At 42.8% G+C, this 27,576-nt stretch overlaps 1 protein-coding gene across 1 annotated transcript in view; it reads left to right on the plus strand.

The window, feature by feature from the left end:
- LOC126109890 (uncharacterized) overlaps window positions 1–27,576 on the plus strand; it is a 54,957-nt gene that overhangs the window by 5,200 nt on the left and 22,181 nt on the right. Inside the window, exons 3-4 of the mRNA XM_049914979.1 lie at window positions 11,113–11,254; window positions 22,375–22,502. Coding sequence (XP_049770936.1) covers window positions 11,113–11,254; window positions 22,375–22,502 — 270 coding nt within the window. The remainder of the gene's footprint in view (window positions 1–11,112; window positions 11,255–22,374; window positions 22,503–27,576) is intronic.

Consider the following 27,576-nt stretch of genomic DNA (forward strand, 5'->3'; position numbering starts at 1 on the left):
TTTCCATATTGCTTACAATAAGCAATGAACATTTCTTTCAGGTTACAAAGGAGCAGGCATTTCTGCTTGAGAACCTTTTCCCCGTTTATTCTTACTGCAACACAATCCTTTTTGCAAGGACATAAATGAGAAAACTCATCTTCAAAAATGTGAGGACATTTTATTTTACTTCAACACTGAGCTTTTTCCCTTTTTGGTTTGCAAGTGTTGCCAAAACCCACCTTCCATCTTTAGTTTCCCAGCCTTCTTCACCATTTTAGTTGAAACTGCAATTTCTTTAGCCTTTTCTAAATAGTCCAACTATTTGGGGGCCAGGTTCAAAATTTGAACTTTACTGCAATTGTCTGAAGTCTGAAGCTTAATCTTAAGTTCTTCAATTAAGATATCCATGTCTTTACATTTCTGGCACTCTTCCATTTGCATTTGAACAACATCTACATGGCTCACACCACCAGCTGTGGCAGTTACGTTAGTAATACAGCCTTGTGCTTTCAGAACTTTGTGCTTTATGTATCCCATTGAATCCCTTTTGCTTATCCGTTGAAGCTTTGATGGTGACTCTCCAATTGATGATGATGGAGTATTAGCAGTAAAGCAAGCAACAACACAATCCATGTCTTCAGTGGACGGTGATTCTTGCTTATCCTGGTGGAATGATTCTTTTTGGGTCACTTCATGTCTACATTTGGTACTAATTTTCTGACCAGGTTTAAAAACTTCATTAGTCAGTAACTTCAACATGTCAGATATCGCTATGGTTACTGGTGTTAAAGCCTTCTTCCATACACATTTTTCTTTAGCAAATGGGTTGCAGCAAGTCTTCTGTTTTAGTGCTTACATTCAGCTACAACAATGGTTATTGATTATTCAAACACTCAATACTCAACACTGAGGTTGTACAATGTCAACACTAAAGATTACACCGCACAGAAGACTGACATTATGAAAGCAACAATTGAAAGTGGTCTTTCAGCAAGGTACCACTGCTATGAGGATAGAGCCTTAAAAACTATAACTGCTTAATAATCCCGATGGAAACTGAGTGACAATGCATATATGCATCACTATGCATTGTAGGGTTGAAACATTCCAAAGCAATATACCATTCCATTGTGATCTAGATTTTATAATCTTAAGAGCATTTTCTGAAGTTTTATTATATTTATATTCTATACTGTAAAATACTGTAAAAACACTTTTATTAGCATAGTTGCATTCTCTAAACTACAGACAAATCTTATACTATTAAAAGACACTACAATTGCACATTTGTTGACTTAAAACTTCAAATTGTATTTTTTGTATTTATCGATAATCCATTATCCCTACTTTTGATATGTATTCTTACTCATCAATGTGCAAGATCCAGAAATTAAACAATCTAGCTTTGAAAGTTTAAAGCATGCTCTTTCCAGCTGTGGCAAGGAAAAAAGGATTGAACAAGACACAGCTGAGATATTGCTCCCCAAAAAATACCCAAAATTTGCCTATAAAAATTTTTGGCCAACTTTGCAGATGTATATATTAGGCATCCAATGTTAATTAAATTTGATCCATATACAGAAATCACAGGTAGGAATAACTCTCTGAAGTTTTGGTGTGATTGGTTCATATGAAAAGTGAAGTGTTGGCAGAATTGCCAACACTGTTTTTAGAGGAGGCCGAAATGCACGCTGTAAGCTCACGCCGGCTGGCGTGAGGTCTGAAACAGGATACGTAATGAATGCTATAAAGAAAAGTACGGAGCTTCTGAAATACTTAACTTTAATCCACATTTGTAGAACATTGCTCATGATGATACAGAAGTATTATAGCAATTGAATACGGCGCCTTGCTGGGTCGTAGCAAATGTAGCTGAAGGCTATGCTAACTATCGTCTCGGCAAATGAGAGCGTAATTCTCAGTGAACCATGGCTAGCAACGTCGGCTGTACAACTGGGGCTAGTGCTGGTACGTCTCTCTCTAGACCTGCCGTGTGGTGGCGCTCGGTCTGCAATTACTGACAGTGGCGACACGCGGGTCCGATGTATACTAATGGACCGCGGCCAATTTAAAAGCTACCACCTAGCAAGTGTGGTGTCTGGCGGTGACACCACATTCCTCCCCCGCAAATCGGCGAACGGTTGTATTATAAGGCTTCCGCCCGCCGTGGGGAGGACCCCATGTTGACGTATGCGACGAGATGGGGAGCCTAACAACAGGCGAGGCTGTGCCACCCGCACCCGGCCATTCGGTCCGAGGGGAGCTAGGAAACGCCTGGAAACCTAGTCCAGGGTGCACGCCAACATGAGGTGTATGCGCCCGTAGATAGTCAGGAGGGCCCGAAGGGTCGACCTCCATCGAGTCGGAGCACCCGACTGGCGAAGACTACAGATGGTCCGGAGCGGGCAAGAGTTCCATGCCGGAGGACAGCTGGTCACGGGAAGCGACCGGCGGCGCGTGACCCAGGGAGGCGCCCGGCGGTTGCAGCGACGCGTCCACTGCGGGCTGCGGTGGCGGCGCGACGCCATGGGGCAAAATGGAAGGCATCGTCGGTAACACCTGGGGATGAGGCGAGCCAGTAGATGGGTCCCCAGGGCGCTGACCGGACGCCACCGTCGCTGAAAGCAGACGGGGAGCGGCAGAACCCGTGCGACGACAGAGGCGCAGCTGATTGAGATGCCGACGCACCTCACCAGAGGCCCCCAAAACCAGATACATAGCGTGGCCGAGGTAGCAAATAATGCGCCCTGCGAGCCAACGCCGTGAACTGCGATAGTTGCGATAGTATACTACGTCGCCGGGAGCAAAAGCAGGTGGCTGCCGCTGCACAGTAACCTGATGTGGCGGATGTAGCAAAGACATCAAGGTTCGATGAGGACGACTATGGAGCAACTCAGCCGGCGAGTGACCATTGGGGGGCTGAGAGCGAGACGAGGACAAAAAGAGCAATAACACGTCCTCCCGTGAATGCGACTCTTTCAATTTCAACATCTGTGACTTGAAAGTCCGGACCAAACGTTCAGCGGCACCGTTGGACTGAGGCAAAAGCGGCGCGGATGTCAGGTGTTGAATACCATTGGCCTTGCAGAATGACTGAAATTCTGCAGACATGAATTGTGGGCCATTGTCGGAAACAATAGTCTGCAGTAGACCTTCAATGCAAAAGATAGCGGACAACGCTTGGATTGTGGCAGAAGACGTCGTGGAAGACATCCGGACAACAAAAGGAAAATTACTGAAGGAATGCACCACAACCAACCATCGAGCATACCAGAAGGGACCAGCAAAATCTGTGTGTAAGCGTTGCCAAGGGGAAGTGGCTTTTGGCCATGCAAAGAATTTCCGCGGTGGCGCGGATTGTTGTTCGGCACACGCCATGCAAGAAGAGCACATATTCGTAATCGCAGCATTGATTCCGAACCAAGTACAGTGCTGATGAGCAAGTTGTTTCGTTCGCACTATACCCCAATGTCCTTGGTGGAGAAGCTTTAAGACAGAGGACTGTAACGAACGTGGGACCACGACCCTGGACTGATCATTATCAGAACGCAACAGCAAAACACCACGTCGAACAAAAAGTCTCTCCTGGTGAGCAAAAATCGGCGAACCAACGGATCCTCGATCCATGACTTTGACAAGGGCCATTGCGTAGCAACAAAACGCAAAATGGTAGCAAGGACAGGGTCCGCAGCTGTGGCTGTAGCTACACAACGAAAATCAATCAGAAACGGTTCGACCACGTCATCGTTTTCCGCATCACTGAACATGCAAGCAAGTTCGGAAGTATCGAATGCTCTATCCTCAGCAACAGGCAAACGGGACAACGCATCGACGTTTCTGTGCTTAGCAGTGGACCGATACAAGATATCGTAGCGGTACTGCGAGAGGAAAATAGACCAGCGAATGAATTTCTGCGCTGTATGTGGAGGTACAGGCTTGTTCGGATGAAAAAGGGAAGTCAAAGGTTTGTGGTCTGTGATGATGGTAAAGTGACGACCATACAAGAAATCATGAAACTTGGTAACACCAAATACGAGAGCCAAAGCTTCTTTCTCTATCTGTGAATAATTTCTTTGCGCTGACGAGAACAATTTGGACACAAAGGCAATAGGGCGATCATGCGAACATCTTGGTGCGCAAGCACAGCTCCGATCCCGAAATCTGATGCATCTACCATCAACAAAAGGGGTTTCTGGGGATCGAATGGCGTAAGGCAAGTATTGGAAAGCAACGCCAATTTCAGCTGGCGAAAATCGCGTTCGCATTCCGTCGACCAGACGAACGGAACACCTTTACGGCGTAAGTGATGAAGCGGAGCTGAAATGGAAGAGGCATGGGGGATATATTTGTTGTAATAATTAATTTTTCCCAGCACACTCTGTAGCTGCTTCAAATTCTGCGGCGAAGGCAAGTCTTGTATGGCACGAAGGTGCTCTGGGCTGGGATGTATGCCTTGGGCATTGAGTACACGTCCCAGATATGGCAATTCATGAGCAAAAAACACACATTTGTCCTTCCGCAAGCGAAGGCCATTTTGTCGCAAGACCGGAAATAATGTTCGGAGATTGTCTAAATGTTCGTCTTCTGTCTTTCCGGAGACCACAATATCATCCAGATAGTTTGCAGCAGTAGGGACCGACGCACAAACAGTTTGTAAATATCGCTGAAACAATGCAGGGGCGGATGCACACCCGAATGGCAGTCTTTTGAATCTGTACAAAGCAAGATGCGTGTTAACCACCAATACGCGCTGGGATTCTTTGTCCACCGGTATTTGCAAGTACGCATCTACGAGGTCCAACTTCGAAAAATATTTACCCGGGCACAGTTTGTCAAAAAGATCTTCCGGGCGGGGTAAAGGAAAAGTAGCAGTCACAAGTTGTGGATTCACTGTTGCCTTGAAGTCCACGCAAAGTCTCAATTTTCCGGAAGGTTTTTGCAAAATTACTAAGGGTGAATCCCAGAGAGAAGCCAGCACACGTTCAATTACACCTTGTGATTCTAAATCATTTAATGTTCTTGCGACCTCATCACGCAATGCGTGGGGAACATTGCGCGCTCTGAAAAATTTCGGTTGCGCGTTTACTTTCAGTTCCAAATGTGCTTCATAGTTCTTAGCGCAACCAAGGCCCGGTGCAAAAATGTCTGCAAATTCTTCACATAGACGAGAAACACTGGCTGAAGGCACAGACTGGTTCACTGATAGGACCTGATTGACTATAGACAAGTTAAACAACTGAAATAAATCTAAACCAAACAAGTTCACCGCAGAAGAAGAACGAAGGACGTAAAAAGACACAAGTTTTGTTTGTCCCTTGTATGTTGCAAGAAGGCTACACTGTCCTAACACAGGGATTGCTTGTCCTGAATAACTACCGAGCTTAACATTTGCGGCATGCAACGGAGGTGTGCCCAGCTGTTTGTATGTGTCGTGATTGAGTAGTGGAACTGCAGCTCCGGTATTGAGCTGGAACGGTATCACTTTGCCGTTGAAATCCAAATCAACAAAAAGTTTATTGTCCTGCTGACGACAAGAGCGACTGTCTCGTGCAACATGAACTGACACTGGTACAGAATCACTTGTGACCTGACGGGATTTCCGCCGACGTCGACGCACACTTTTTGTGGGATGAACACAGGCACTGTGAGAGAGAGTAGCACTGGGCGGAGTGGCATTAACGACATGAATGTCCATGGGCGAAGGTTCACGAGCCCGAGTATTCTTGGTTCGATTCTGGCGCGAAGCAAAGGGCCTGGAATGATTGGGAGTGTCCAATCTGAGCTTTTTCTGGCAAACACTTTGAACATGACCTTTCTTATTACAGAAAAAACAAATAGCTTGTCGTGATGGGCAATTCTCACGCGAATGTCGAGTAGCACACCGCGGGCATGATTTCACTGCATTTGCGTGCTTGCACGGCACACGTGGCTGCGCGGACGTGCACGAGGGCTGTTTACAGTTCCGTGCAGCTTGCCCGGCGGGCCGGTTAATGTGACACTTAGCTGGCGAAGTTTCAAATGATTCCTGAGCAAAGTCAAGTGTGTCTTGCCGATCCAATATGTCTATCACTTGTTGAAGGGAGGGATTGACTAGTTTCAAAATCTGTTCCCGTACACGAACATCAGAAACGTTCTGTGCAATGGCATCACGCACCATAGTATCTGAATAAGGAAGTCCACATTCACACTCAAAAGCACAATCCCTTGTAAGGCCTTGCAAAGTTGCAACCCACTCCCGATTAGTCTGACCGGCCGTACGTTTGGTATGAAAGAAGGTATACCTTTTTGCAACTACATGGACGGTTTCCTTGAAATAGGCATCTAAAGCAGACAAAATTTCTTCGTAGGACAGAGTTGCTACGTCGCGTCGGGGAAACAATTTCACTATCACTCTGTACGTCTGGACACCGACACACGATAATAAGTGAGGCTGCCGTTTGTTACCTTGAATTCTGTAGGTGGCGAGATGGAATCCAAATTGGCGCGACCACTCCGTCCAGGTTTCCACTTCCGCTTGAAAATTACGGAATGGTGGTGCAACTACGTGTTGTGGCTGCGGTAGCGATGAAGCAGCGGCGGCCGCATAGTTTTGCATTGCACGTTGACCCTGGACGAGCTGTCCAAGGGCATCCAGCAAGGCCTGCGTCTGCTGATTCTGCAAGCGATAAAATTCGGACAGTACATCTGGAGATCGTGGCGAAGCCATGACACAAATAAATCAGAGCAAAGCAATATCAAGATGAATGCAACGTGGGCGCGTCACCAATCCTCGGCGCCAGTATGAAGTGTCGGCAGAATTGCCAACACTGTTTTTAGAGGAGGCCGAAATGCACGCTATAAGCTCACACCAGCTGGCGTGAGGTCTGAAACAGGATACGTAATGAATGCTATAAAGAAAAGTACGGAGCTTCTGAAATACTTAACTTTAATACACATTTGTAGAACATTGCTCTTGATGATACAGAAGTATTATAGCAATTGAATACGGCGCCTTGCTAGGTTGTAGCAAATGTAGCTGAAGGCTATGCTAACTATCGTCTCGGCAAATGAGAGCGTAATTCTCAGTGAACCATGGCTAGCAACATCGGCTGTACAACTGGGGTGAGTGCTAGTACGTCTCTCTCTAGACCTGCTGTGTGGTGGCACTCGGTCTGCAATTACTGACAGTGGTGACACGCGGGTCCGACGTATACTAATGGACCGCGGCCGATTTAAAAGCTACCACCTAGCAAGTGTGGTGTCTGGCGGTGACACCACAAAAAGTAGCAGTGCTGTACCAAACCTTGGCTCTCAGAATTCCTCTACGATTTTTACCCTCCACGCATCCCTCCAATACTAAATTGGTGATCCCTTGATGCCTCAGAACATGTCCTACCAACCGATCCCAGTCTTCTAGTCAAGTTGTGCCACAAATTCCTCTTCTCCCCAATTCTATTCAGTACCTCCTCATTAGTTACGTGATCTACCAATATAATCTTCAGCATTCTTCTGTAGCACCACATTTCAAAAGCTTCTATTCTCTTCTTGTCTAAAGTATTTATCGTCCATGTTTCACTTCCATACATTGCTACACTCTGTACAAATACTTTCAAAAAAGACTTACTGACACTTAAATCTATACTAGATATTAACAAACTTCTCTTCAGAAACGCTTTCCTTGCCATTGCCAATCTACATTTTACGTCCTCTTTACTTCGAACATCATCAGTTATTTTGCTCCCCAAATACAAAACCATTTACTGCTTTAAGTGTCTTCATTTCCTAACTTAATTCCATCAGCATCACCTGATTTAATTCCACTACATTCCATTATCCTTGTTTTTCATTTGTTGATGTTCATCTTATATCCTCCTTTCAAGACACTGTTGATTCCATTCAACTGCTCTTCCAGGTCCTTTGCTGCCTCTGACAGAATTACAATGTCATCGGCGAACCTCAAAGTTTTTATTTCTTCTCCGTGGGTTTTAATTCCAACTCTTCCCCTCCCCCCCTCCCCCCCCCCTCTATACTGCTTGCTCAATATATAGATAGAATAACATCGGGGAGAGACTACAACCTTGTCTCACTCCCTTCCCAACCACTGCTTCCCTTTGATGTCCTTTGACTCTTATAACTGCCATCTAGTTTCTGTACAAATTGTAAATAGCCTTTTGGTCCCTATATTTTACCCTGCCACCTTTCAGAATTTGAAAGAGAGTATTCCATTCAACATTTTCAAAAACTTTTTCTAAGTCTACAAACGCAGAAACGTAGGTTTGCCTTTCCTTACTCTATCATCTAAGGTAAGTCGTAGGGTCACTATTGCCTCACATGTTCCTACATTTCTACGGAATCCAAACTGATCTTCCCCAAGGAGAAAAAGAGAAGCAGCTGTAGGAATATGAAGAACTCGGATGACAAGCTAGTACTAAACAAAGGAAGAAAAATTTGAAGGACTATGCAAGATAAATGAACTTGAAGACAATGTTAACAGAAAGGGAAGAGGAAGTAGGTGACAATGAGAGAGAAGACACGATACTGCAAGAATAATTCGACAGAGGTCTGAAAGGCCCTAATTAAATGAGGCCACTGGAGCAGATGACATATCCTCAGAATTAACTGATCTTATAACTTATCTTAAGACAGTAAGACAATGTTTATAGCATTTGTAGATTTACAGAAAGTTTTTGATAATATTTGCAGGATTACAATCTTCAAAATTCTGCAGATAGCAGGCATGAAATATGAGAAGTGTCAGATTATTCATGGTTTGTACTGGGACCGGACTGCAATTATGAATTGAAGGACTGTAAAAAGGGAGCAGTGGTAGAGAGGAGAGGATCGGGATCATAGCCTATTGCCAACGTTAATTCGACCTGTCCATTAAGCAAGTAGTAAAAGAAAATGAGGAGAAATTTGACAAAGGGACTTAAACTTCGAGGAGAAAAACTTTGAGGCTTGCCAAGAACATTGTAATTCCGTCAGAGATGGCAGAAGATCTGGAAGATCAGCTGAATGAAGTGGACAGTGTTTTAGCATCAACAGAAGTAAGATGAGGTCAATAAATATAAGTCAATAAAATTGGGCAGTGCTGAGAGAATGAGATTGGGAAATAAGAAATTAAAAGCAGTAGATGAGTTGTGCCATGTGGACAGTAAAATAACTAATGGCCAAAGTAGGGAGAATACGAAACTCAGATTGACGACAACTAGAAAAGCTTTTCTGAGAAAGTGGAATTTACTAACAGTTAATATTAATGTACGTTTTAGGAACTCTTTTGTGAAGGTATACTGCTGGGGGAAAAAATTAATACACTGGGGAAGATGATACTGATTTTCGTTCAATGACAGTATGTGCCACCTGGGAGATAGTAGAGGTACTGATAATGGTTTCAACATCATCTGCCAACAGATAGCATAGTGAGATAGCTACCAGAGGGCCATCTGTGTGTACTCTTTAATAGAGAAGGGTCAGTGTGGTGCAAATGTGAGAAGCAAGCAGGCAACCATGCCACAGAGATGCACTTACAGCCAACTGAGCGAGTTTGAAAGTGGTCAACTTGTGGCCCTCTGAATGGCGGAATGGTCCTTTCAGAGAATTACTACAAGAGTTGGACGTGCTGCATCAATTGTACAATTATACTGGTATCAGTGGTGACACGAACATTCTCACACCCGTAGACAAGGTTCTGGATGTCCATGCAGCACAGACATCTGTCAGGAGAGTCCTATTGCAAGGGCAGCAGTGGCAGATCATAACAGCTGTTACAGCACAGATAAGAGGGCTTGTGAGCCAGATGGGTGAACACAAACTGTTGCAACCTGACTTGACTCGTGCCACAGCATAGACCTGCACGGCTCAGCTGGTTCCGTCAGAGCATCACTTTGAAGATGTAGTGGCACGCCGTGGGCTTCAGCAATGAAAGCAGGTTCTGTCTTCGTGCAAGTGATGGTTGTGTGCGCATATGATGTAGAGCTGATGAGTGCTGTCTCATAGAAAGCATTTATTCGAGACACGTTGGCCCCACCCTAGGCTTTATGGTATGGGGTGTATAAGCTGAAACTCTCATTCACAATTGATGTTTCTGTTGGGGAGGTTAACCAATGCCCAGTACGTGCAGAATGTTGTTAGACCCCTTCTTTTGCCATTCTTGCAACAGGAAGGTGAAGTGTTGTTCCAACAGGATAATGCTCATCCACCCACTGCCTGCGAAACTCGGTGTGCTCTGCAAGATTTACAGCAACTTCCCTGGCCAGCATGATCTCCGGACTTTTCTCCGGTCAAGCACATGTGGGATATGATGGGATGAGATGGAACGAAGAAGTGACTGTGCGTCTTGTCAACCGAGAACTCTTACAGAATTATGTAAACAGATCGAGCAGATGTATTGTAACATATCCCAGGACACTTTTAGCCATATGTGTGATTGACTGAATGCCAGAGTCGGCGCCTGCATTGCCGCCTGTGGAGGCTACATCATGGGTGTTTCAGTGTGGGTCAATACCTGGTATCTCAGAACCACTTGTGCTAGTGATCTGTAAATGTAATTATTTCATGTACTCCATATGCACTGTTGCAACAATAAATCCTGAGTTAGTTGGAAACATCTAAAAGGGTGTATTAATTTTTTTCCAGCATTACATTTCTCTGGAGTGTACAGAAGTAAAATGCAAAAATAAACAGTCCACACAAGAATAGAATAAAAGATAGTGAAATGTAGTGCTACAGAAGAATGTTAAAGATTAGATGGGTAGATCAGATAAATAATGAGAAGTTACTGAATTGAATAGGGGGAAAAAAGGATTTTTCTGCCATAACTTGGTTAAAAGAAGGGAACATTTAATAGGAAATGTCATGAGGCATCACTGAATTATCAGTTTGGCAATGCAGGGAAGTGTGGTAACTGGGAGATGGGGTTAAAATTGTAAAGGGAGACCAAGGTTAGAATAGAGGAAGGATGTTCAAATGGATATAGGTTGCAGTTCGCTTGCAGGGATGAAGAGGCTAGCAAAGGATAGACTAGAGTGGAGAGCTAGATTAAATCAGTCTTCGGGCTGAAAGCAACAACACACATCACCACATTGCTAATATTAATTTAGGCAGTTCTTACTGTGACTTCACCACTTACTGAGCACTCCCTCTCTTTCTCAGAATGCAGACTGTGATCCAAGACACACACTGCATGTGGACGCATTTTTGTACGATGATGAGCAAGTAGATGACATGTGTGAAGATGGTCGGCTGGACAGAAACTACTGCCTGCAGTGTGGCTCACACAAGACAAGGCCTCTGAGTAAGTACTGGAGATGTAACCCAGTCTGGTAAAACATATTTCACATGATGGCCAGTTATTTTTGCCATCCACTTCATTAAAAGAACATGTATTTTATTTAAAAAATGTTTGTTAGTTTGGTTGTTATTTTCCCATTTCATCTATGGTATTCACAATGTTTCGATATGGTATCAGTCTGGGTACAAATGTTTGATTTGTCAGTTTATACGAGTTCTTTTAAATGTGCAGTGGCCCACACTAATCTAGTTCCCCAGATTGTTTTAGAAGTACAGTAACAGTACCGTATTAGACCAGAATGAAAAATGTTTGTATCGTAGCACAAAAAAGGCGAATATGCCCTGACAGAATTAGATATTTAAAAGAAGATAACTAGCTTTTTGACTTATTTGCGAGCCTCAAAGACATTTAAATCAAAGCATCTTGACATATTCGCACTGTTTTACATGATATTATTAGTACCCATGTCATGTAATGTAATGCATTGTGTCAAGTAAAGTAACGTGATGCATCATGTCGTGTCTTATAACATGACACATGTCGAAATGCCGTGCAGTGTGACACAGTGTGTTATTAAAGTTTAGAATGCATGCATCCATCCCCACTGGCATACTTCCTATTTCTCTCTCTCTCTCTCTCTCTCTCTCTCTCTCTCTCTCTCCCCCTCTCTCCCTCTCTCCCTCCCCCCTCCCTCTCTCCCCACCACACCCCCATCCTCAGATATATCCTATTGCAGATGTATCCCACTCCCTAGAAACACATAAATTAGTGTCTCTAAGAGAGCTCACTGTGCCAGGGAAGTAAGATTAACTCGTCAAACATCGTGGATATGTCAAGATCTTCTCAGGAGCTACCTAATAAGTTGAAAAGCTAGTTCCCTTTCAATCCCTAACTCTGTCCAAGACATATTCACCTTCTTTTGTGCTATGCTAGCATATTCAATTGTGGTTTCCAACTTTTACTCAGCATAATTTTGACATTAGACTGTCTTAGCGTGGTATCCAATGTAGAGTTTTACAATACTGAAGTACCTGTATTATTCTGAATTATGACGCATGTCCAAAGGAACAGGCACTACAGTGACTACTAGAAATGGGCAAATTCGTTCATCCTTGGGAACTAGTTCACTGGTGATCGCTCCTTTTTTGGAACTGTTCATTTTTACTCGTTCACTCTTCATTTGTGCTTGGTATACGGTTCTTATGAAAAATTGAAAATTAGTAGCATAGGTGACTGAAGATGGAAGGCGCCAAGAGGGGGCCCTTGCCTCCGCCCTGGAGTACAGAGGTTTTATTCATAACAAAATTCTCACACACTTGTAAGTTTCGTGATTCTGCAAAACCTCTCATTAAGCCAACTGTAGCGTTACGTGGCTGATCGTAGTGAAATAATATAAAGTGGCACACAAAAAACTGGCCCCGAGTACAGACTGCTCTCCAGTTACGCAGGATTTGTTGACCGCAACGAGCAGAATAGGCAGTGAAGAAATAAAAAATAAGCTAATGCAAATAACAACTTCGAAACAATAGATGACGATTGGTAGGCAACAATGAGCAGTCTAATACTCGGGACCGATTTTTTGTGTGCCACCCTGTACCACTGAAATAATATTGTAGAAGTTATCATATTCTCTTTACAGAAAGTGACACCAGACATTCAATTATGAAACGCGGATGTCATTCAGTTGTAAGTCAGTCTGCCTTCCGTAACAGTGAACATGCTCTTTTACTTTGGATCAAAAAGAGACTGAAAATGGCCACTGTATGATAACAAAAAATTCTTGCCCTTTTACAAGTATTTCTTCTGCTGTTTATCGAAGTAGTGAAATAAGCTGATGTGCCATTCTATTACCTGAAAAGATGTATATATTACATACCACTTTATTTTTATATAATTTACGTAATTACAAAATTCATTTTAATTGCCAGTCATTGGCGCTGAATAGAATAGGAAAAGAACCAGATGTTTAAAGTTCAAAAAAGGTTTGAAACTGATCTAAAATGGGCATGCACAGCGAACAAAACGAACAACAACTCGATACTGAACTAACTATGAGCAGTAGGCAGTGGAACTACAAGTGGCCACGTGAAGGAGGACAAGTCTGGTCGAGCGAGACCGAGACCGAGACCGAGACAGATGAGAATGGGACCGAGGCTGGAACAGGACCAACCGATGTGCCATTGTGGGAATGAGGCGGATCGTTTCCCATTCCCAGGATTATAAGTAGAAAGCCGTGACCGAAGTGAACTATGAAGGATCGTTTCTTAGAATTCGTTTCCCGTTCATCTTGATGAACTGATCCTTTGGACCTGTTAGTTCGCAAATGATCCATCTATAGTGACTACCGTCATTGTGAAATACATTAAATTTATCAACAATTGTGAATATGGACAACCATCAGCTGTAGAGTGGAATGATGACAATGAAGTGGACTGGCCACGTGTCGTGCACGGGTAGCCAAATCGTAAGGCGTCCACTGACAATAAATGGAAAATCCTGGTTTGTTCCCCAGTCCGGCACAAAGTTTCATTGTCGTTATTACATTCTACAGCTGGTGGTTGTCCATATTTACAATTGCGAATACATTTGATGTAGATTTTTGTTGACTCAGGTGATGAATGATCCACTATTTTATTATTGTCTTTTAAACCATGTTGCTTATATCATGCCAACAGGTAAAGGCTTTCAAAAAACAACAGGGAAACCTTTAATTACTTACAAAATTTGATCCGTTTCATACAAGTTGGGAATTTAGAAATGGTATGTGTGAAAAACTCTCAAAAAAGACATGTCAGGTTGGAGACAGGCACAATTAAAAGATGCTTGCATAAAGCTTTTGGCCACAGCCTTCGTCAGCAAAACACACACACACACACACACACACACACACACACACACACACACACACACACACACACACACACCCCTCATGCACACATGACCACCATCTCAGGCCGAAATGCAGTTATCACATGGGATGCCAGCAGCAATCTGGAGGAGGTGGGGAAGGGATAGTGTGTATGGGTGGGGAGAGAGACAAACACTGTCTGATGGAATGTGCAGGGACTAGACTGCCAATGGGTGCAGTGTCAGTAGATTGTGGGAAGGGAGGTAATGGAAAAAAGGAGAGGAGTGGGGAAGCACAGTCAGATACATTGGCAGAGGGCTTCAAGTAAACAGGTTGGGAGATGAGAATGGGGAGAGGATATGACAGAGGGGGTAGAAACTGTTGGGTGGAGGATTTGGAGACAAGATGTTACAGTAGGTAACCTCCACAACATCCTAGTTCATCCCTATGCCACTCCCAAGCCCAGCCACTTGCCACAAGAGCCATATCCCTGTGAAAGACCCAGGTGCAAAGGCTGCCCACTGCCCAATCTACTTACCCAGCACTTCCTATTCCAGTCCTGTCACTGGTTTATCCTACACCTGTGAAAGCAGCCAAGTCAATTACCAGCTCTGCTGTAATCATAGCTCAGCTTTTTACACTGGTATGACTCAAACTGTGGCCAAGAGCAAAGTAGACCACCCCATGGCACAACATGCACCTGAACATAACACAACTGATTTCAATGACTGCTTCACTATCTGAGCCATTTGGATACTTTCCTCCACCACCAGCATTTCTGAACTCAGCAGATGGGAGTTATCCTTACAACACATTCTCCACTCCCACAGTTATCCCGCCATAAACCGAAGGTGACATCCTCCACCCAACAGTTTCTACCCCCTCTATCCTATCATCTTCTCCCCGTTCTCATCTCCCACCCTGTTTACATGAAGACATCTGCCAATTCCTCCATCCGTCTTTCCCAACTCCTCTCCTATTTTGCTCCGTTTTGCTCCCTGCCCCACAACCCCCTGGCGCTATGCCTGTTGGCAGTCTAGTTGCTGCACACACCACCAGACAGTGTTCATCACTCTCCCCACCTGTACACTACCATCCCTTCATCTTCCCCTTCCCTACCCCCTCCAGATTGCTGCTGGCATCCCACATGATAGTTGCATTCCAGCCTGAGATACTGGAGTTGGCGATGTGTGTGTGTGTGTGTGTGTGTGTGTGTGTGTGTGTGTGTGTGTGTGTGTGTTTTTTTACTGACAAAGGCTGTGGCCAAAAGCTTTCTGTCTTTTTTAATTGTGCCTGTCTGCAACTTGACCTCTCATCTTCACGGTAAGTAGCAATCTGTCTTTTCCCACAAAATTGATAAACTCTCAAAAAACATGCTTTCTGCACTGTAATCTGACTGAAGCTAGGTTTTTGACAGCGATTTTTCAATTTTATCATAATAATGCTGTTTTTATATCTAAAAAGAAAAATGATGAGACTTACCAAACAAAAGCGCTGGCAGGTCGATAGACACACAAACAAACACAAACATACACACAAAATTCAAGCTTTCACAACCAACGGTTGCCTCATCAGGAAAGAGGGAAGGAGAGGGAAAGACGAAAGGATTTGGGTTTTAAGGGAGAGGGTAAGGAGTCATTCCAATCCCGGGAGCGGAAAGACTTACCTTAGGGGGAAAAAAAGGACAGGTATACACTCGCCCTCCTTGAAGTCAAGTTGTCTTTCAGTTTCTTTTCTCCCCAATTTGATTCAGTTCTACTTATGCATCTATTCTATTCTATTCTATTCTACTTATGCATCTAATCTTCAGAATTCTGCTGCAGCATCGCATTTCAACAGTGTCTATTCTCTTCGTGTCTAAACTGTGTATAATCCACATCTCACTTCTATACGAGGCTACACTCCAAGCAAATTCTGTTGTTAAAGATTTCACAATACTTAAATTTTATTCAGTATTTATCTTCCTGAGAACGCTTTCCTTGCCATTCTGTCTGCATTTTGTTTCCTCTGTACTTCAGCAATCATCAGTTATTTTGCCACCCATATAGAAAAGCTTATCTACTACTTCTAATGTCTCCTTTACTAATTAATCTAATTCCCTCAGCATCACTTGATTTATTTAGGCTACATTCCATTATCTTTACTTTACGTTTGTTGATATTCATTTTATATCCTCCTTTCAAGATGCTGTCAGAGACTGCTCTTCCAATTTTTCCGCCTCTGTCAGAATTAAAATGTTGTTGGCAAATCTCAAAGCTTTACATGTTCTTTCTGTAGTTTGAATCTTATTCTGAACCTCTTCTTGGTTCCCTTCAGTGTACAGATTGAATAGAATCATTGAAAGGCTGTAACCCTGTCTCACCCTCTTCTAAACTATTACAGGCCTTTTGTGTTCTTCAGCTTGCATACATGGAATCTGACTTCAGCATAAGTTGTAAATAGACATTTGCACCTATTATTGGTTGGTAATGACAGTGGCATGTTAAGTGCCCTCCGCCACACACTGTTGGGTGGCTTGCGGAGTATAAATGTAGATGTAGATTATTTTATTCCTGCTGCTTTCAGAATTTCAAATAGTGGAGTCCATCCAACATTGTCAAAAGCTTTTTCTAAATGCTATAAATGTAAATTTGCCTTACTTTAACCTGCCTTCTGAGATAAGTCTTTTTATCAGTAGTGCCTCATATGTGTAACATTTTCTTTTTCTCGTATCATATGGTGCATTCAAAAACACGACAGATAGTATAATGCTTACTTATTAATCAATACTATATTGCAGATTAGCAGTTTCTTTTACTAAGCACTTCAAATGGTATCGTATTTTGCAACTGAGAGTGATGGTTTGGTGCTATTCACAGCTGTCGGATCCTGCCTCCTCTGGAAGTCTAATGGTATTTCACCTGTTGAGATGACAGATCTGGTGAAATAATTACCAATACCTTTTTTATTTTATTAGGGGAGTGTAATGCTCATAACAACATACGAGGCAACAACTAGCAGAGGGCAAGTAATGCTGCCAGTGGCTCCTGTTCTGTGACAGACCTGACTGTCTGCAGACCTAAATTCTCAAGTATGATCAAATAGTGTATTCGTAGTGACCTTTAAAATAGTCACTGATGCCTGATTTTTGTATCAGTTTGAAATCTACAGCATCTGCATCTCCATCTACATATGTACTCTGCAAACCACTGTGAGGTGCATGGCAGAGGGTACATCCCACTGTACCAGTTGTTAGGGTTTCTTCCTGTTCCATTCGCATATAGAGTGTGGCAAGAATGACTGTTTGAACGTCTCTGTGTGTGTGCAGTAATTATTCTAATCTTATCCTCACAGTCTCTGTGTGAGCAATACATTGGGGGTTGTAGTATATCCCCAGAGTAATCATTTAAAGCCGACTCTTGAAACTTCATTGATAGACTGTCTTGGAATAGTTTACATCTGTCTTCAAGAGTCTGCCATTTCAGTTCCTTCAGTATTCTGCATACATTCAATATTCCCTGTTAGTCCTATCTGGTACGGATCCCTCACACTTGAGCAATGTTCTAGGATGGGTCCCATGAGGGATTTGTAAGTAATATCTTCTGTAGACTGATTGCACTTCCCCAGTATTCTACCAATAAACTGAAGTCTACAATCTGCTTTACTCACAACTGAACCTATGTGATCATTCCATTTCATATCCCTACAAAGTGTTATGCCCAGGCATTTGTATGAGTTGGCTGATTCCAGCAGTGACTCATTGATATTATAGGCAAAGGGTACTATGTTTTTTTGTTTTGTGAAGGGCACAATTTTACATTTCTGAATATCTAAAGGAAGTTGCCAATCTTTGCACATCTTTGAAATCTTATCAAGATCCTACTGAATATTTATGCAGCTTCTTTCAGATAGTGCTTCATTATAGATAACTGCATCATCTGCAAAAAGCCTGATTCTACTATTAATATTGTCTGCAAGTTTATTAACATACAAGATGAACAGCAAGGATCCAAACACACTTTCTGGGGCACACCCAAAGTTACTTCTTCATCTGAAAATGACTCTCCACCCAAGATAACATACTGTGTCCTCCCTCCCACGCCCGGGTTCGATTCCCGGTGGGGTCAGGGATTTTCTCTGCCTCGTGATGGCTGGGTGTTGTGTGCTGTCCTTAGGTTAGTTAGGTTTAAGTAGTTCTAAGTTCTAGGGGACTGATGACCATCGCTGTTAAGTCCCATAGTGCTCAGAGCCATTTGAACCATTTTTATCGAGAGAATGGTCAACCATTATTTTAAACTTGAGCCAGAGTTCCTGTACATGCTCATCCCGTGTGCTGAGAGTTTAAAGTTCCTCATGGAGACAAGACATTACCAATTTTTTATCTTTCTGCTTGTTTTAGTTGTCCTTTGGTTATCATTTTTACTGCAACCATATCATGGTCACTGATACCAGTTTTGATGTGGATATCCTCAAAGAGGTCAGGTGTTTTTGTTGCATTAGATCCAATATATTTCCACCAGAGTGGGGTTCCTAACTATCTGTTCTAGTTAGTTTTCAGAGAAGACCTTTAGTAAAGTTTTACAGGACACCTTATCACGCCCACCACTATCAAAATTGTATTTTTTTCAGCTAATTATTGGATGATTAAAATCGTCACCGATGATTACAGTATGATCGGTGAACTTACATACAAGTGAACTGAGGTTTTCTCTGAAGTTTTGTTGTACCAGGCGGTTAGTCTGGTGGGCAATAGAAGGATCCAGTTACCATTTTATGCCCGCTCCTGATACTCTCACTTTCAGTTTCTATCTCGGTAGATTTGAGTTTTTTATGTACTGCGACAGTACACCAGCTCCGTTTCCCATTTGCCTTTCCTTTCGATGTACACGTAAATTTTCCCCAAGAATCTCACTGCTATCAATTTCAGGTTTCAATCAGCTTTCTATACCCATTATTATGTGAGCTTCACTGCTTTTCATGAGTGATATTTTACCAAGTTGATAACTACAAAGAAACAACTGGTAAACTATCATTGCTAATGTGTAAATCATAATAAATGCAGAGATGATAATCAGTGAACTAGTAAAAGGCATAAAAGAAACAGCTATTCGAGTTGCGAACTCTACAGTACTCTTCTCATCAGACGCTCCTACTACTGTCATGTGTGGTTCAGAAAGTTCACAGATGCCAGCAAGCAAAGGCGAAGAGAATGAAGACGACAACAACAGCAACAACATAGGTACCAATCCTCGACTGACTACAAAATTTTATTCAGGAGATAATGGGCAAAAGAACATTATCTATTTAAACAACAGAACAAAAGATATTGAGAACAATGTCTATTCTATGGAAGTGTATACCCCAGCTTCCTAATTGTGGGCAAAGCCAAAGAATATTAGTGCCCATGAGTACACTAAGGAATCTTTGAAAAAGGAATAATTAACATACATTCTCCAGACAGTTCTGAACTTCTAGTACTACTGTGCAAAAATGACTGCAAGTGATAAACTAAGGTTATGCCCCCATTTAATCGCATGTAATACCATTTCTTTTAGCTTAAAGAACCAGAAACTCACTGTGTCCACATTAGAGTCTGGGAACTAAATAATTCTTCATTTGAATGTAGAGATATGTTCCTAAGACCAGACAACGTGAGTATTAAAATGCTTCAGCATCATAGTGAAAATAGTAAAAAATCTGTTCTTTTTCCTTTGCAGTGGTGAGAGAATATCATAATACCAGTACTTAATCCCGTAAAAGACGCAAAGAAACAGAAGTAGCTGCAGATTGATCAACCAAACAACTAATTTGGGTGAGCTATGAGCCAGTCTCTGGACTGAAGACCACAAAAACAACAAGAGAAAGGATGGTTAATGGATGGCTTTTTTGGTGTTTGGAAGTGAGAAATCTCCTTTCCTGAATCCAGTTGAAAGGCCCAAGTTTGCAGTAATGTTCCTGTGTGTCATTCATGCAGTGCAAATGATGAGATAAAGGATTGATATTGTTTGAGTTCTTCTTATGGAGTTTGCAAACAATTAACCACATACGATAAAAGATGAAATTCTTCTCTACTATTTCTCTGAGTGCAACAGTTATGCTTTCATTATTCAGATTCACCCATATTTAAATAAATATATTTTTTTCTTTACTTGTAGAAGTTGGATAAATAGTTTACCATATTGATACTTCCATTCATCCTAGACAGCTTCTTACTGACCTACAATTTTGCATATCTTTCACGAGTATGATTTCCTGTGGTACTGACTGTTCACAGCTTTCAGTTCAATATCTAGCTAATTGTTTGTATCAATGGCTATGGAAAAACGTTTGAATCAAGTTCACTGAAGTCTTCTTCAGCACTACATATGGTGTCATTATCTCTATTAAACACCTGTTGTGGCATTGAGATTTCTGTTCACAAATCACATGAGGAGTAACTAAAAAAAATTACAAAATAAAACAAGGCCAGGTGCTGCAGCATTTTATTCGTATTAATATTGTTGTTCTCATATTTTTCATTTGTGCCACTTTACTGTAGCCAGTGCTTTTATTCCTTTCCCTGCCAATTCTCATTTAAAAAATAGTATTCACTTATAAATACACATACAAATAACAGAGCATCCCAGGCTACCTGCAGATTCTCATCCCTTTCAGTTATTATTAAGTTAGGCAATACATGCTTGCTCGTTTGGAGATGACCAGCTTGTAGAGCCTTTTGCATTTTTAATGTGTGATAGAAATTTCTAAACACATAAGTTTGCTGAATTCTATACTCGAGGTGACATTGTAGCTTAAAAATATTAACTATCTGATATTCCCTGCTCAGGGAGTTTTGTACAGCTTTAGATGTCCTGCTCCCTTTATGAATCCTTTTGAGCTTCTTTCTATTCCAGCCTTACCTTAGTTCTCCTGTGTTGTCAGAATGTTCCTGAACTTCTTGGATAATCTGCACTTTTGTATATGCTGTCTTCAGAGCAGTCAAGACTAAAGCTAGCAGACTCGGAGTGTCTGTCAAACCTCTTGCCTGCTTTGACAGGTTTGACCACATTCCAGACATATAACCTATTTCTAAGTTAACTTCTGTCAGCTGTTATAATTCTACCTATACTACTGGCAGAGTTTTAAGATCACCTGCTTCTTCACTGTAATTTTGGAGTGATACACACAGTTACTTCTGCACTAAATGCTACAGACATCGCCATCCAAAATTGGTCACTTCACAGTATCCAACACAAAAGAAATGTAGACAGTCTTCACACATTTCTCAGTGCCCCCCTCTTCTGTCAGCCAGTGTTAATGATTGCGTGCCAGAATGCCAAAGGTGCGTTCACATTTGGAGTTTGAGAAATGATGTATGAAACAAAAGCAGATAACAGGGAACAGAGTACATTAAAATGAACATTCATTTGATTGGCATTTTAATCCCACAATGATGTTACTTTGTAGCTTTGTGGATCTGCAGATGCTGGATTTGGAGAGAAGATTCATGTGATTGACTTGGAGAGAAGATTAATAGTACATTAATTATTCCACATGTGCCTTGAAATGCCATTGCACAGGGTGAAGTCATTCTGCCCGAGACTGGAGTTGTGTTATCCGCGAGTGGTGAAGATAGATGGAACAATTCCCCACAGTGCCACCACCTTGTACTGCCGTTCTTGTCAAATTGGTTGCGAGCTGAACTTTGAGGCAGAGACGCAGCTTGTATGGTCTGCAGATTTGCAAGTAAGCAGGCCAGCAAAAATCGTAACTGGTTGAAGATTCGTAGAAGTGACTCAGATACCTAGGTGAAGCCAGGCTAAGCAAAGTAGCCATAATCTAAACTGTGTAAGATATTCTACATAACAAAGTTTCGAAAAATACAACCCTGATAAAAATATTATGATTCCACATTGGTGTATGTTTCACATATGGAATGCATAGCGGAAGAGGGGAAAAAGTATTTTTGTAATGAGTAGCGTTGTAGCAAGTGTAGCTATTCCACACTGCTACATTTCAATAAGTCACCATTTGCAAATATCGTGCAGAGATTGAGTAATGGGTAGCACAAGCATTTATATTATTCTCTGTTACAGCAATTTAACTTCACGTGAATAGCTAATAAATAAGCTCATAAAGATTACACATTAATGGAATACTTTTTTCTGAACCTAAATGTTTTGAATATACAGGGTGTTCCAAAAAGAATATACATATTACAAAGTATTATTTTGTCCAAACTATCGATCGCCGATTGTAATGATGCACATTTATTTTTTGTTCAATAAGTGAGAATCACTATTCTCAATGATTGCAGCCTTCATATCTCACTCGGCATCACGGGAGCGGCTGCGCTACATCTTCAGAGCCCTGTTGCCACCGTTAGAGCGTGAGGGGACAGTGATCCTGGACGTGGGCTCGAGGCTGGGGGCCGTGCTTTATGCGGTAAGTCCTGCTCGTCTGACCTCTCCTCTAGCTTTGTGAATTTTCCTTCCTCATCTACATCTCTCCTCATTACTCTAGTTCTATCCTTACATCAAATTCCACAGCTGATTAAATGTCACCTTCTGCTGCATAGTTTCGTCCACCTGTATCATTAAGGGATTTGAGCAAAATGAAGTTGAAAACCAGTTTTAACTTCTTGCTGAGCCCACCACATAGTTGGCCCAGATACCACTTTCTCTGCTCATGTTCAGATAATTAAACGGCTCTGATGACCACACTCTCCCCTCAGACGAGAGGTCACTGTGAATCGCAAAAGCCCTGGTCGGAGACTGTCTGCCCTCTCTTGTTCTGTTATGTGCTTGCCTTATTGCTAATGGAGAAGTTGCAGAGAATCTGTCCAATATGTGACCTCTAAATGAGCGGCACAAACTGAGAGCGTTTGCCAGGTGCTGCAGAATTTTATTTGTATTAATATTGTTGTTCTCATATTTTTCGTTGGTGCTACTTTACTGTAGCCAGTGCTTTTATTCCTTTCCCTACCAATTCTCATCTGATAGTGTGATAATGTTTAAAGTGTCTATGGAGAACAAACTTAATCAATTTTACATTTTCCTGTCTTCCAGAATACGATATTTTGTGGCTGCGCGGGCCACATCTGTGTTATTTCTGTATTTTTTACAATAAATTTATAAATAAAGGAAATTGGAGGTTATTCTGAAGTCACTTGGTCCTCTCAAACATGAGGAAATGTGGGACGAACTGGATTTTTTTAGTATGAGGTGCATTTGACTGGGAGACCGACAGCATTGATAAAAAATCTCGAAAACTTTGAAATTTGTGAATGGTGTCATCCTCTTTCCAAAAAGAAACATAGTCCGGCAATCTGTTTTAGCAGTAACACTAAATAATAAGTTAAAATAAAGAAAAATCCAGCATGAGCCTGACTTGCAACAAGCAGCAAAGTGATCAGTGTCTAGAATGATATTTTCACTCTGCAGCGGAGTGTGCGCTGATATGAAACTTCCTGGCAGATTAAAACTGTGTGCCCGACCGAGACTCGAACTCGGGACCTTTGCCTTTCGCGGGCAAGTGCTCTACCATCTGAGATTCCGAAGCACGACTCACGACCGGTACTCACAGCTTTACTTCTGCCAGTACCTCGTCTCCTACCTTCCAAACTTTACAGAAGCTCTCCTGCGAACCTTGCAGAACTAGCACTCCTGAAAGAAAGGATATTGCGGAGACATGGCTTAGCCACAGCCTGGGGGACGTTTGTAAAGTTTGGAAGGTAGGAGACGAGGTACTGGCAGAAGTAAAGCTGTGAGTACCGGTCGTGAGTCGTGCTTCGGTAGCTCAGATGGTAGAGCACTTGCCCGCGAAAGGCAAAGGTCCCGAGTTCGAGTCTCGGTCGGGCACACAGTTTTAATCTGCCAGGAAGTTTCTGATCAGTGTCTGTTCACCAGAGGTGCGGTTGGAAATGTATTCCTCAGGTGTATGTATGAGGTCATCGTGACTGCAGGGTCCCCGAGCTGGGGACTGGTAAGCACCGCCTGTTCCCTTTCATCATAAGCTCTAGGCATGTTCAGTGACCACTGTACGGCGCAGCAGTGGAACGTTGTGTGTCGGGGATCTCGGCTAGACAGCCCCGATTGCCAGGATTGTAAAAACCTCTACAAAAAAACTGCTCAATCTCAGTGTGCTGCACACTGATGAGATGTGTGGCTGGTGAGGCGGGGCAGCCGTCTGTGGGGAACCTGCCGCACCTCAACTGTATGAGGCTTTCCTAAGCACCCGGGGCTCTGTCTAAGTGTACTTTCATTTTTCTAGCTGTTCGTGGGACCGAGATGGATCTTTTGAAGTTTTCTCTTCCACCTCCTAGCAGTATGGGTGGGCTGCTGGTAGGTACAGACACCCAATCAAATAAGGTGGCTCATGTAACCAGTCCTCCAGACTCAGGGGTATTACATAATTCTTGCTTTTAGTGACACAACACATGCTGCTGGCCAGCGTGTTTTTATTGGTTAAACAGGAAGAGGGAAGTTTTAAGAAATTATCAACTTTTTACATATATAAAAGGGTTTAGAGGGGATTGCAGGTACTTTAAAATCAGTTGAAGAGTTACAAAATGAGACACTGCTGGTGAAGACATCAAGACATTAAACTATGGTGAAGATATTGTGACACTTAGAGACCTGGTGGACATCCTCAAAGTAGACCTGATAGTTGAATGGGCCAAAAAGGTGTTGTAGATGTGCAGAATAGTATGAAAAGAGTGGAAGGTAATCTGATTACATCAGACTTGTTCATCCTCACTTTTAATAGCACAAAACTCCCAAAACATTATTAAGGAGGGGTTTTCTTCGTTTAACAGTGAGGCCCTCTGTCCCCGACCCAATGTGCTTTGGGCACACCACTCTCGGATGTAAGGGAAAAGAGACTTGTGGCAAATGTGGTAAGGCTACCCACGAGGGAATAATATGTTCTCCTCCTCAGGGGCTCACCCTGTCTGGAGCAGGGACTGCTGGGACTTCCTTGAAGAATGGAAGTTACATCAGATAAAACCACACGACAGATACATTATGGTGAGACCCAAGATTTATAAGACCGTGCAGGCCCCGATGTTCGCTACATCCTTTGTGTCAGTTGCTAAACAACCAGTACAGAAAACTGATGCTGCTACACCAACGAAGGTAGCTTGTGTCAGCACTAGTACCTGTGTTTGTCAGTGTACTTGTGCTACTGCAGTTACTTCGTACTGTATACTTCCTCCCAAAACATCAGTCAAGTCTGTGGTCGCTAACATTTTGGAGCTCCCTGCTCCTTCAAAGATACAGTCTGGTCCATTGTCCAGTGCTCCTACTACCATTTATGCAGTTGTGGCTCTGAAGCCTGCCCTAGGCAAAAAATCAAAGGTCAGGCATCCACCACTGATGGAGTGGGGAAGTAAACAGTCCAACGAGAGTGATGTCATCCTATCTGAAATCTCTCTCAGTTCTTTAGTAGAGATAATAGACCTCGATGTCGGACAGGGGCAATTCTCTCACACCAAGATTGAGCTCACGGTAGATATGGGCTCTCCTCCGCAGCGGAAAGACAGAGTGGAAGTGCAACCCCCATGATAGATGGCCCCCATATTACAGTGGACATTAGTGGGTCCAGAACAAATGTGGAGGAACTGAAACTAGCACAGGAATGCCCCCTGTTCACAGGAATGCCACTGACACTCCAGTGCTACGGGGCTCTATCCTTCGCCGAAAGAGTGAGCTGACTGGGGACAGACCCTAAGGAGGCGTTGATGTGTTTGTCAATAATGCGCATCGTGCCTCTGGTCTCGACTTACTACTGACCTGCAAGCAGTTGCTGTCAAAATTCACATGTGTCGGAGGATCAGTGTGTGCTCGCTGTTTTCCCTCTGCAAGATTCAGTAAGCTCTGAGCCTCTCATAGATCTTGTGGAACAATTCCCACAGCCATTTTTCCTACTGGGAGACTTCAATGCTTGTCACGTCTTGTGGGGCTGGACTTCTCCGCCATCAGGCGGGTCTTGGAGAGCCTCGTGATGTCTCATGAGCTGTGCATCCTCAACACAGGTACTCACTCTCATTTCTGTACCGCTACTGGGTAATTCTCAGCCATCGACCTTTCTTTTTGCTCTCCAGCCCTCACAAACTCTGTTCAGTGGGAGGTCATTGATAATCATCATTGTAGTGACAATTTCCCACTCCACATTCATCTACTGGACGCATTGTACCCTAAAGAGAAGCCTCCAAAATGGATGCTCATGAAGGCTAACTGGACACTGTTCAGCCAGCTGGCTGAGTTTGAACACCGCAGCAGCATCCAGGAGTAGGTGGACGACATCACACGAGTGGTCCGTCATGCCACTGACCTATCGATCCCAAAGTCCTCAGGTAACCTTAGGAGGCAACCTGAACCTTGGTGTACAGATGAGTGCTGTTCGGCAAACCGAGACAGGCATGTGGATTTTAGTCGGTTTAAATGCTGCCTGACAACAGACAACCTCGTAGCGTTTAGAGTCGCAAGAGCTAAGGCTTGACATGTACTTCAGGAGAGCAAGAAAAGGTCATGGCAAGTGTTCCACATGTTCTACTTCTACAAAAGTACGGGAATCCATCCCGAGGATTTCTGGTAAACATAGTCATTTACCTATGGCAGCAGTGCTGAAACAAAGGCGTCTCCAAGCAATGCCCGGAGACATTGCTCAAATGCTGGCAGAGCATTTTGGGAAAACTACTGCCAATGCCAGCCAACATCAAGCGTTTTGCCACTACTGGGCGACTGTAGAGAGGGGCAAGTTGGATGTCAGATGCCACGATTCTGAGTCTGACAACTGCCCTTTCTCCTTGTGGTAGCTGGATTTGGCACTGTCCAAGACCCATAATACTGTGCCTCCTCACGATGAAATCCGGTACTACATCCTTCGACATTTGCCAACAGTATCAAAGGACATGCTCCTCGAATATTTTAACTTAATATGGCAGAATGACCTTTGGAGAAATGCAGGAAAGGACTGCACACGTCCCAGTATTTTCGGATTATCACCTTTACAAGCTGCGTAGGAAAGACCCTGGTGCAAGTGGTTAGCTGTCGTCCGATCTGGTTGTTAGAGACCGTGAAACTCCTTAGCCACTCTGTGTGAATTCTGGAAATTTCAGTCCACTGTGCTGACAAACCTTAGCAGTCTTTTCTGCGTGAACATTCCTGTGTAAGCATATTCTTTGATATTGGTAAGGCATATGATACTACTTGGAGACACTGTATTCTCGCACAACTGCGTCAATGGGGCTTTCATGGCCACCACTCCATCTTCATACGATCTTTCCTGTCTCAGCGGTTTTATCAAACCCAAAAAGAGTTATGAGGAATGTACCCTAATTTGGAACAGATTTCATTGTAATCAAAAACTCAATAATAGAATTTAAATCAATTAATGAAAGACTTTCCATATTTAACATTTAAATTCTCAAACAAAGTTTAGACTATTTTAAATACACATGCACCAACAAATGAGAAAAACAGAACACAGAGAGAGCAAAAAGAAAAAATTTGGTAAG

Source organism: Schistocerca cancellata, chromosome 12 (genome assembly GCF_023864275.1).
Source record: "Schistocerca cancellata isolate TAMUIC-IGC-003103 chromosome 12, iqSchCanc2.1, whole genome shotgun sequence".
In the NCBI taxonomy this organism is placed as follows: Eukaryota; Metazoa; Arthropoda; class Insecta; order Orthoptera; family Acrididae; genus Schistocerca; species Schistocerca cancellata.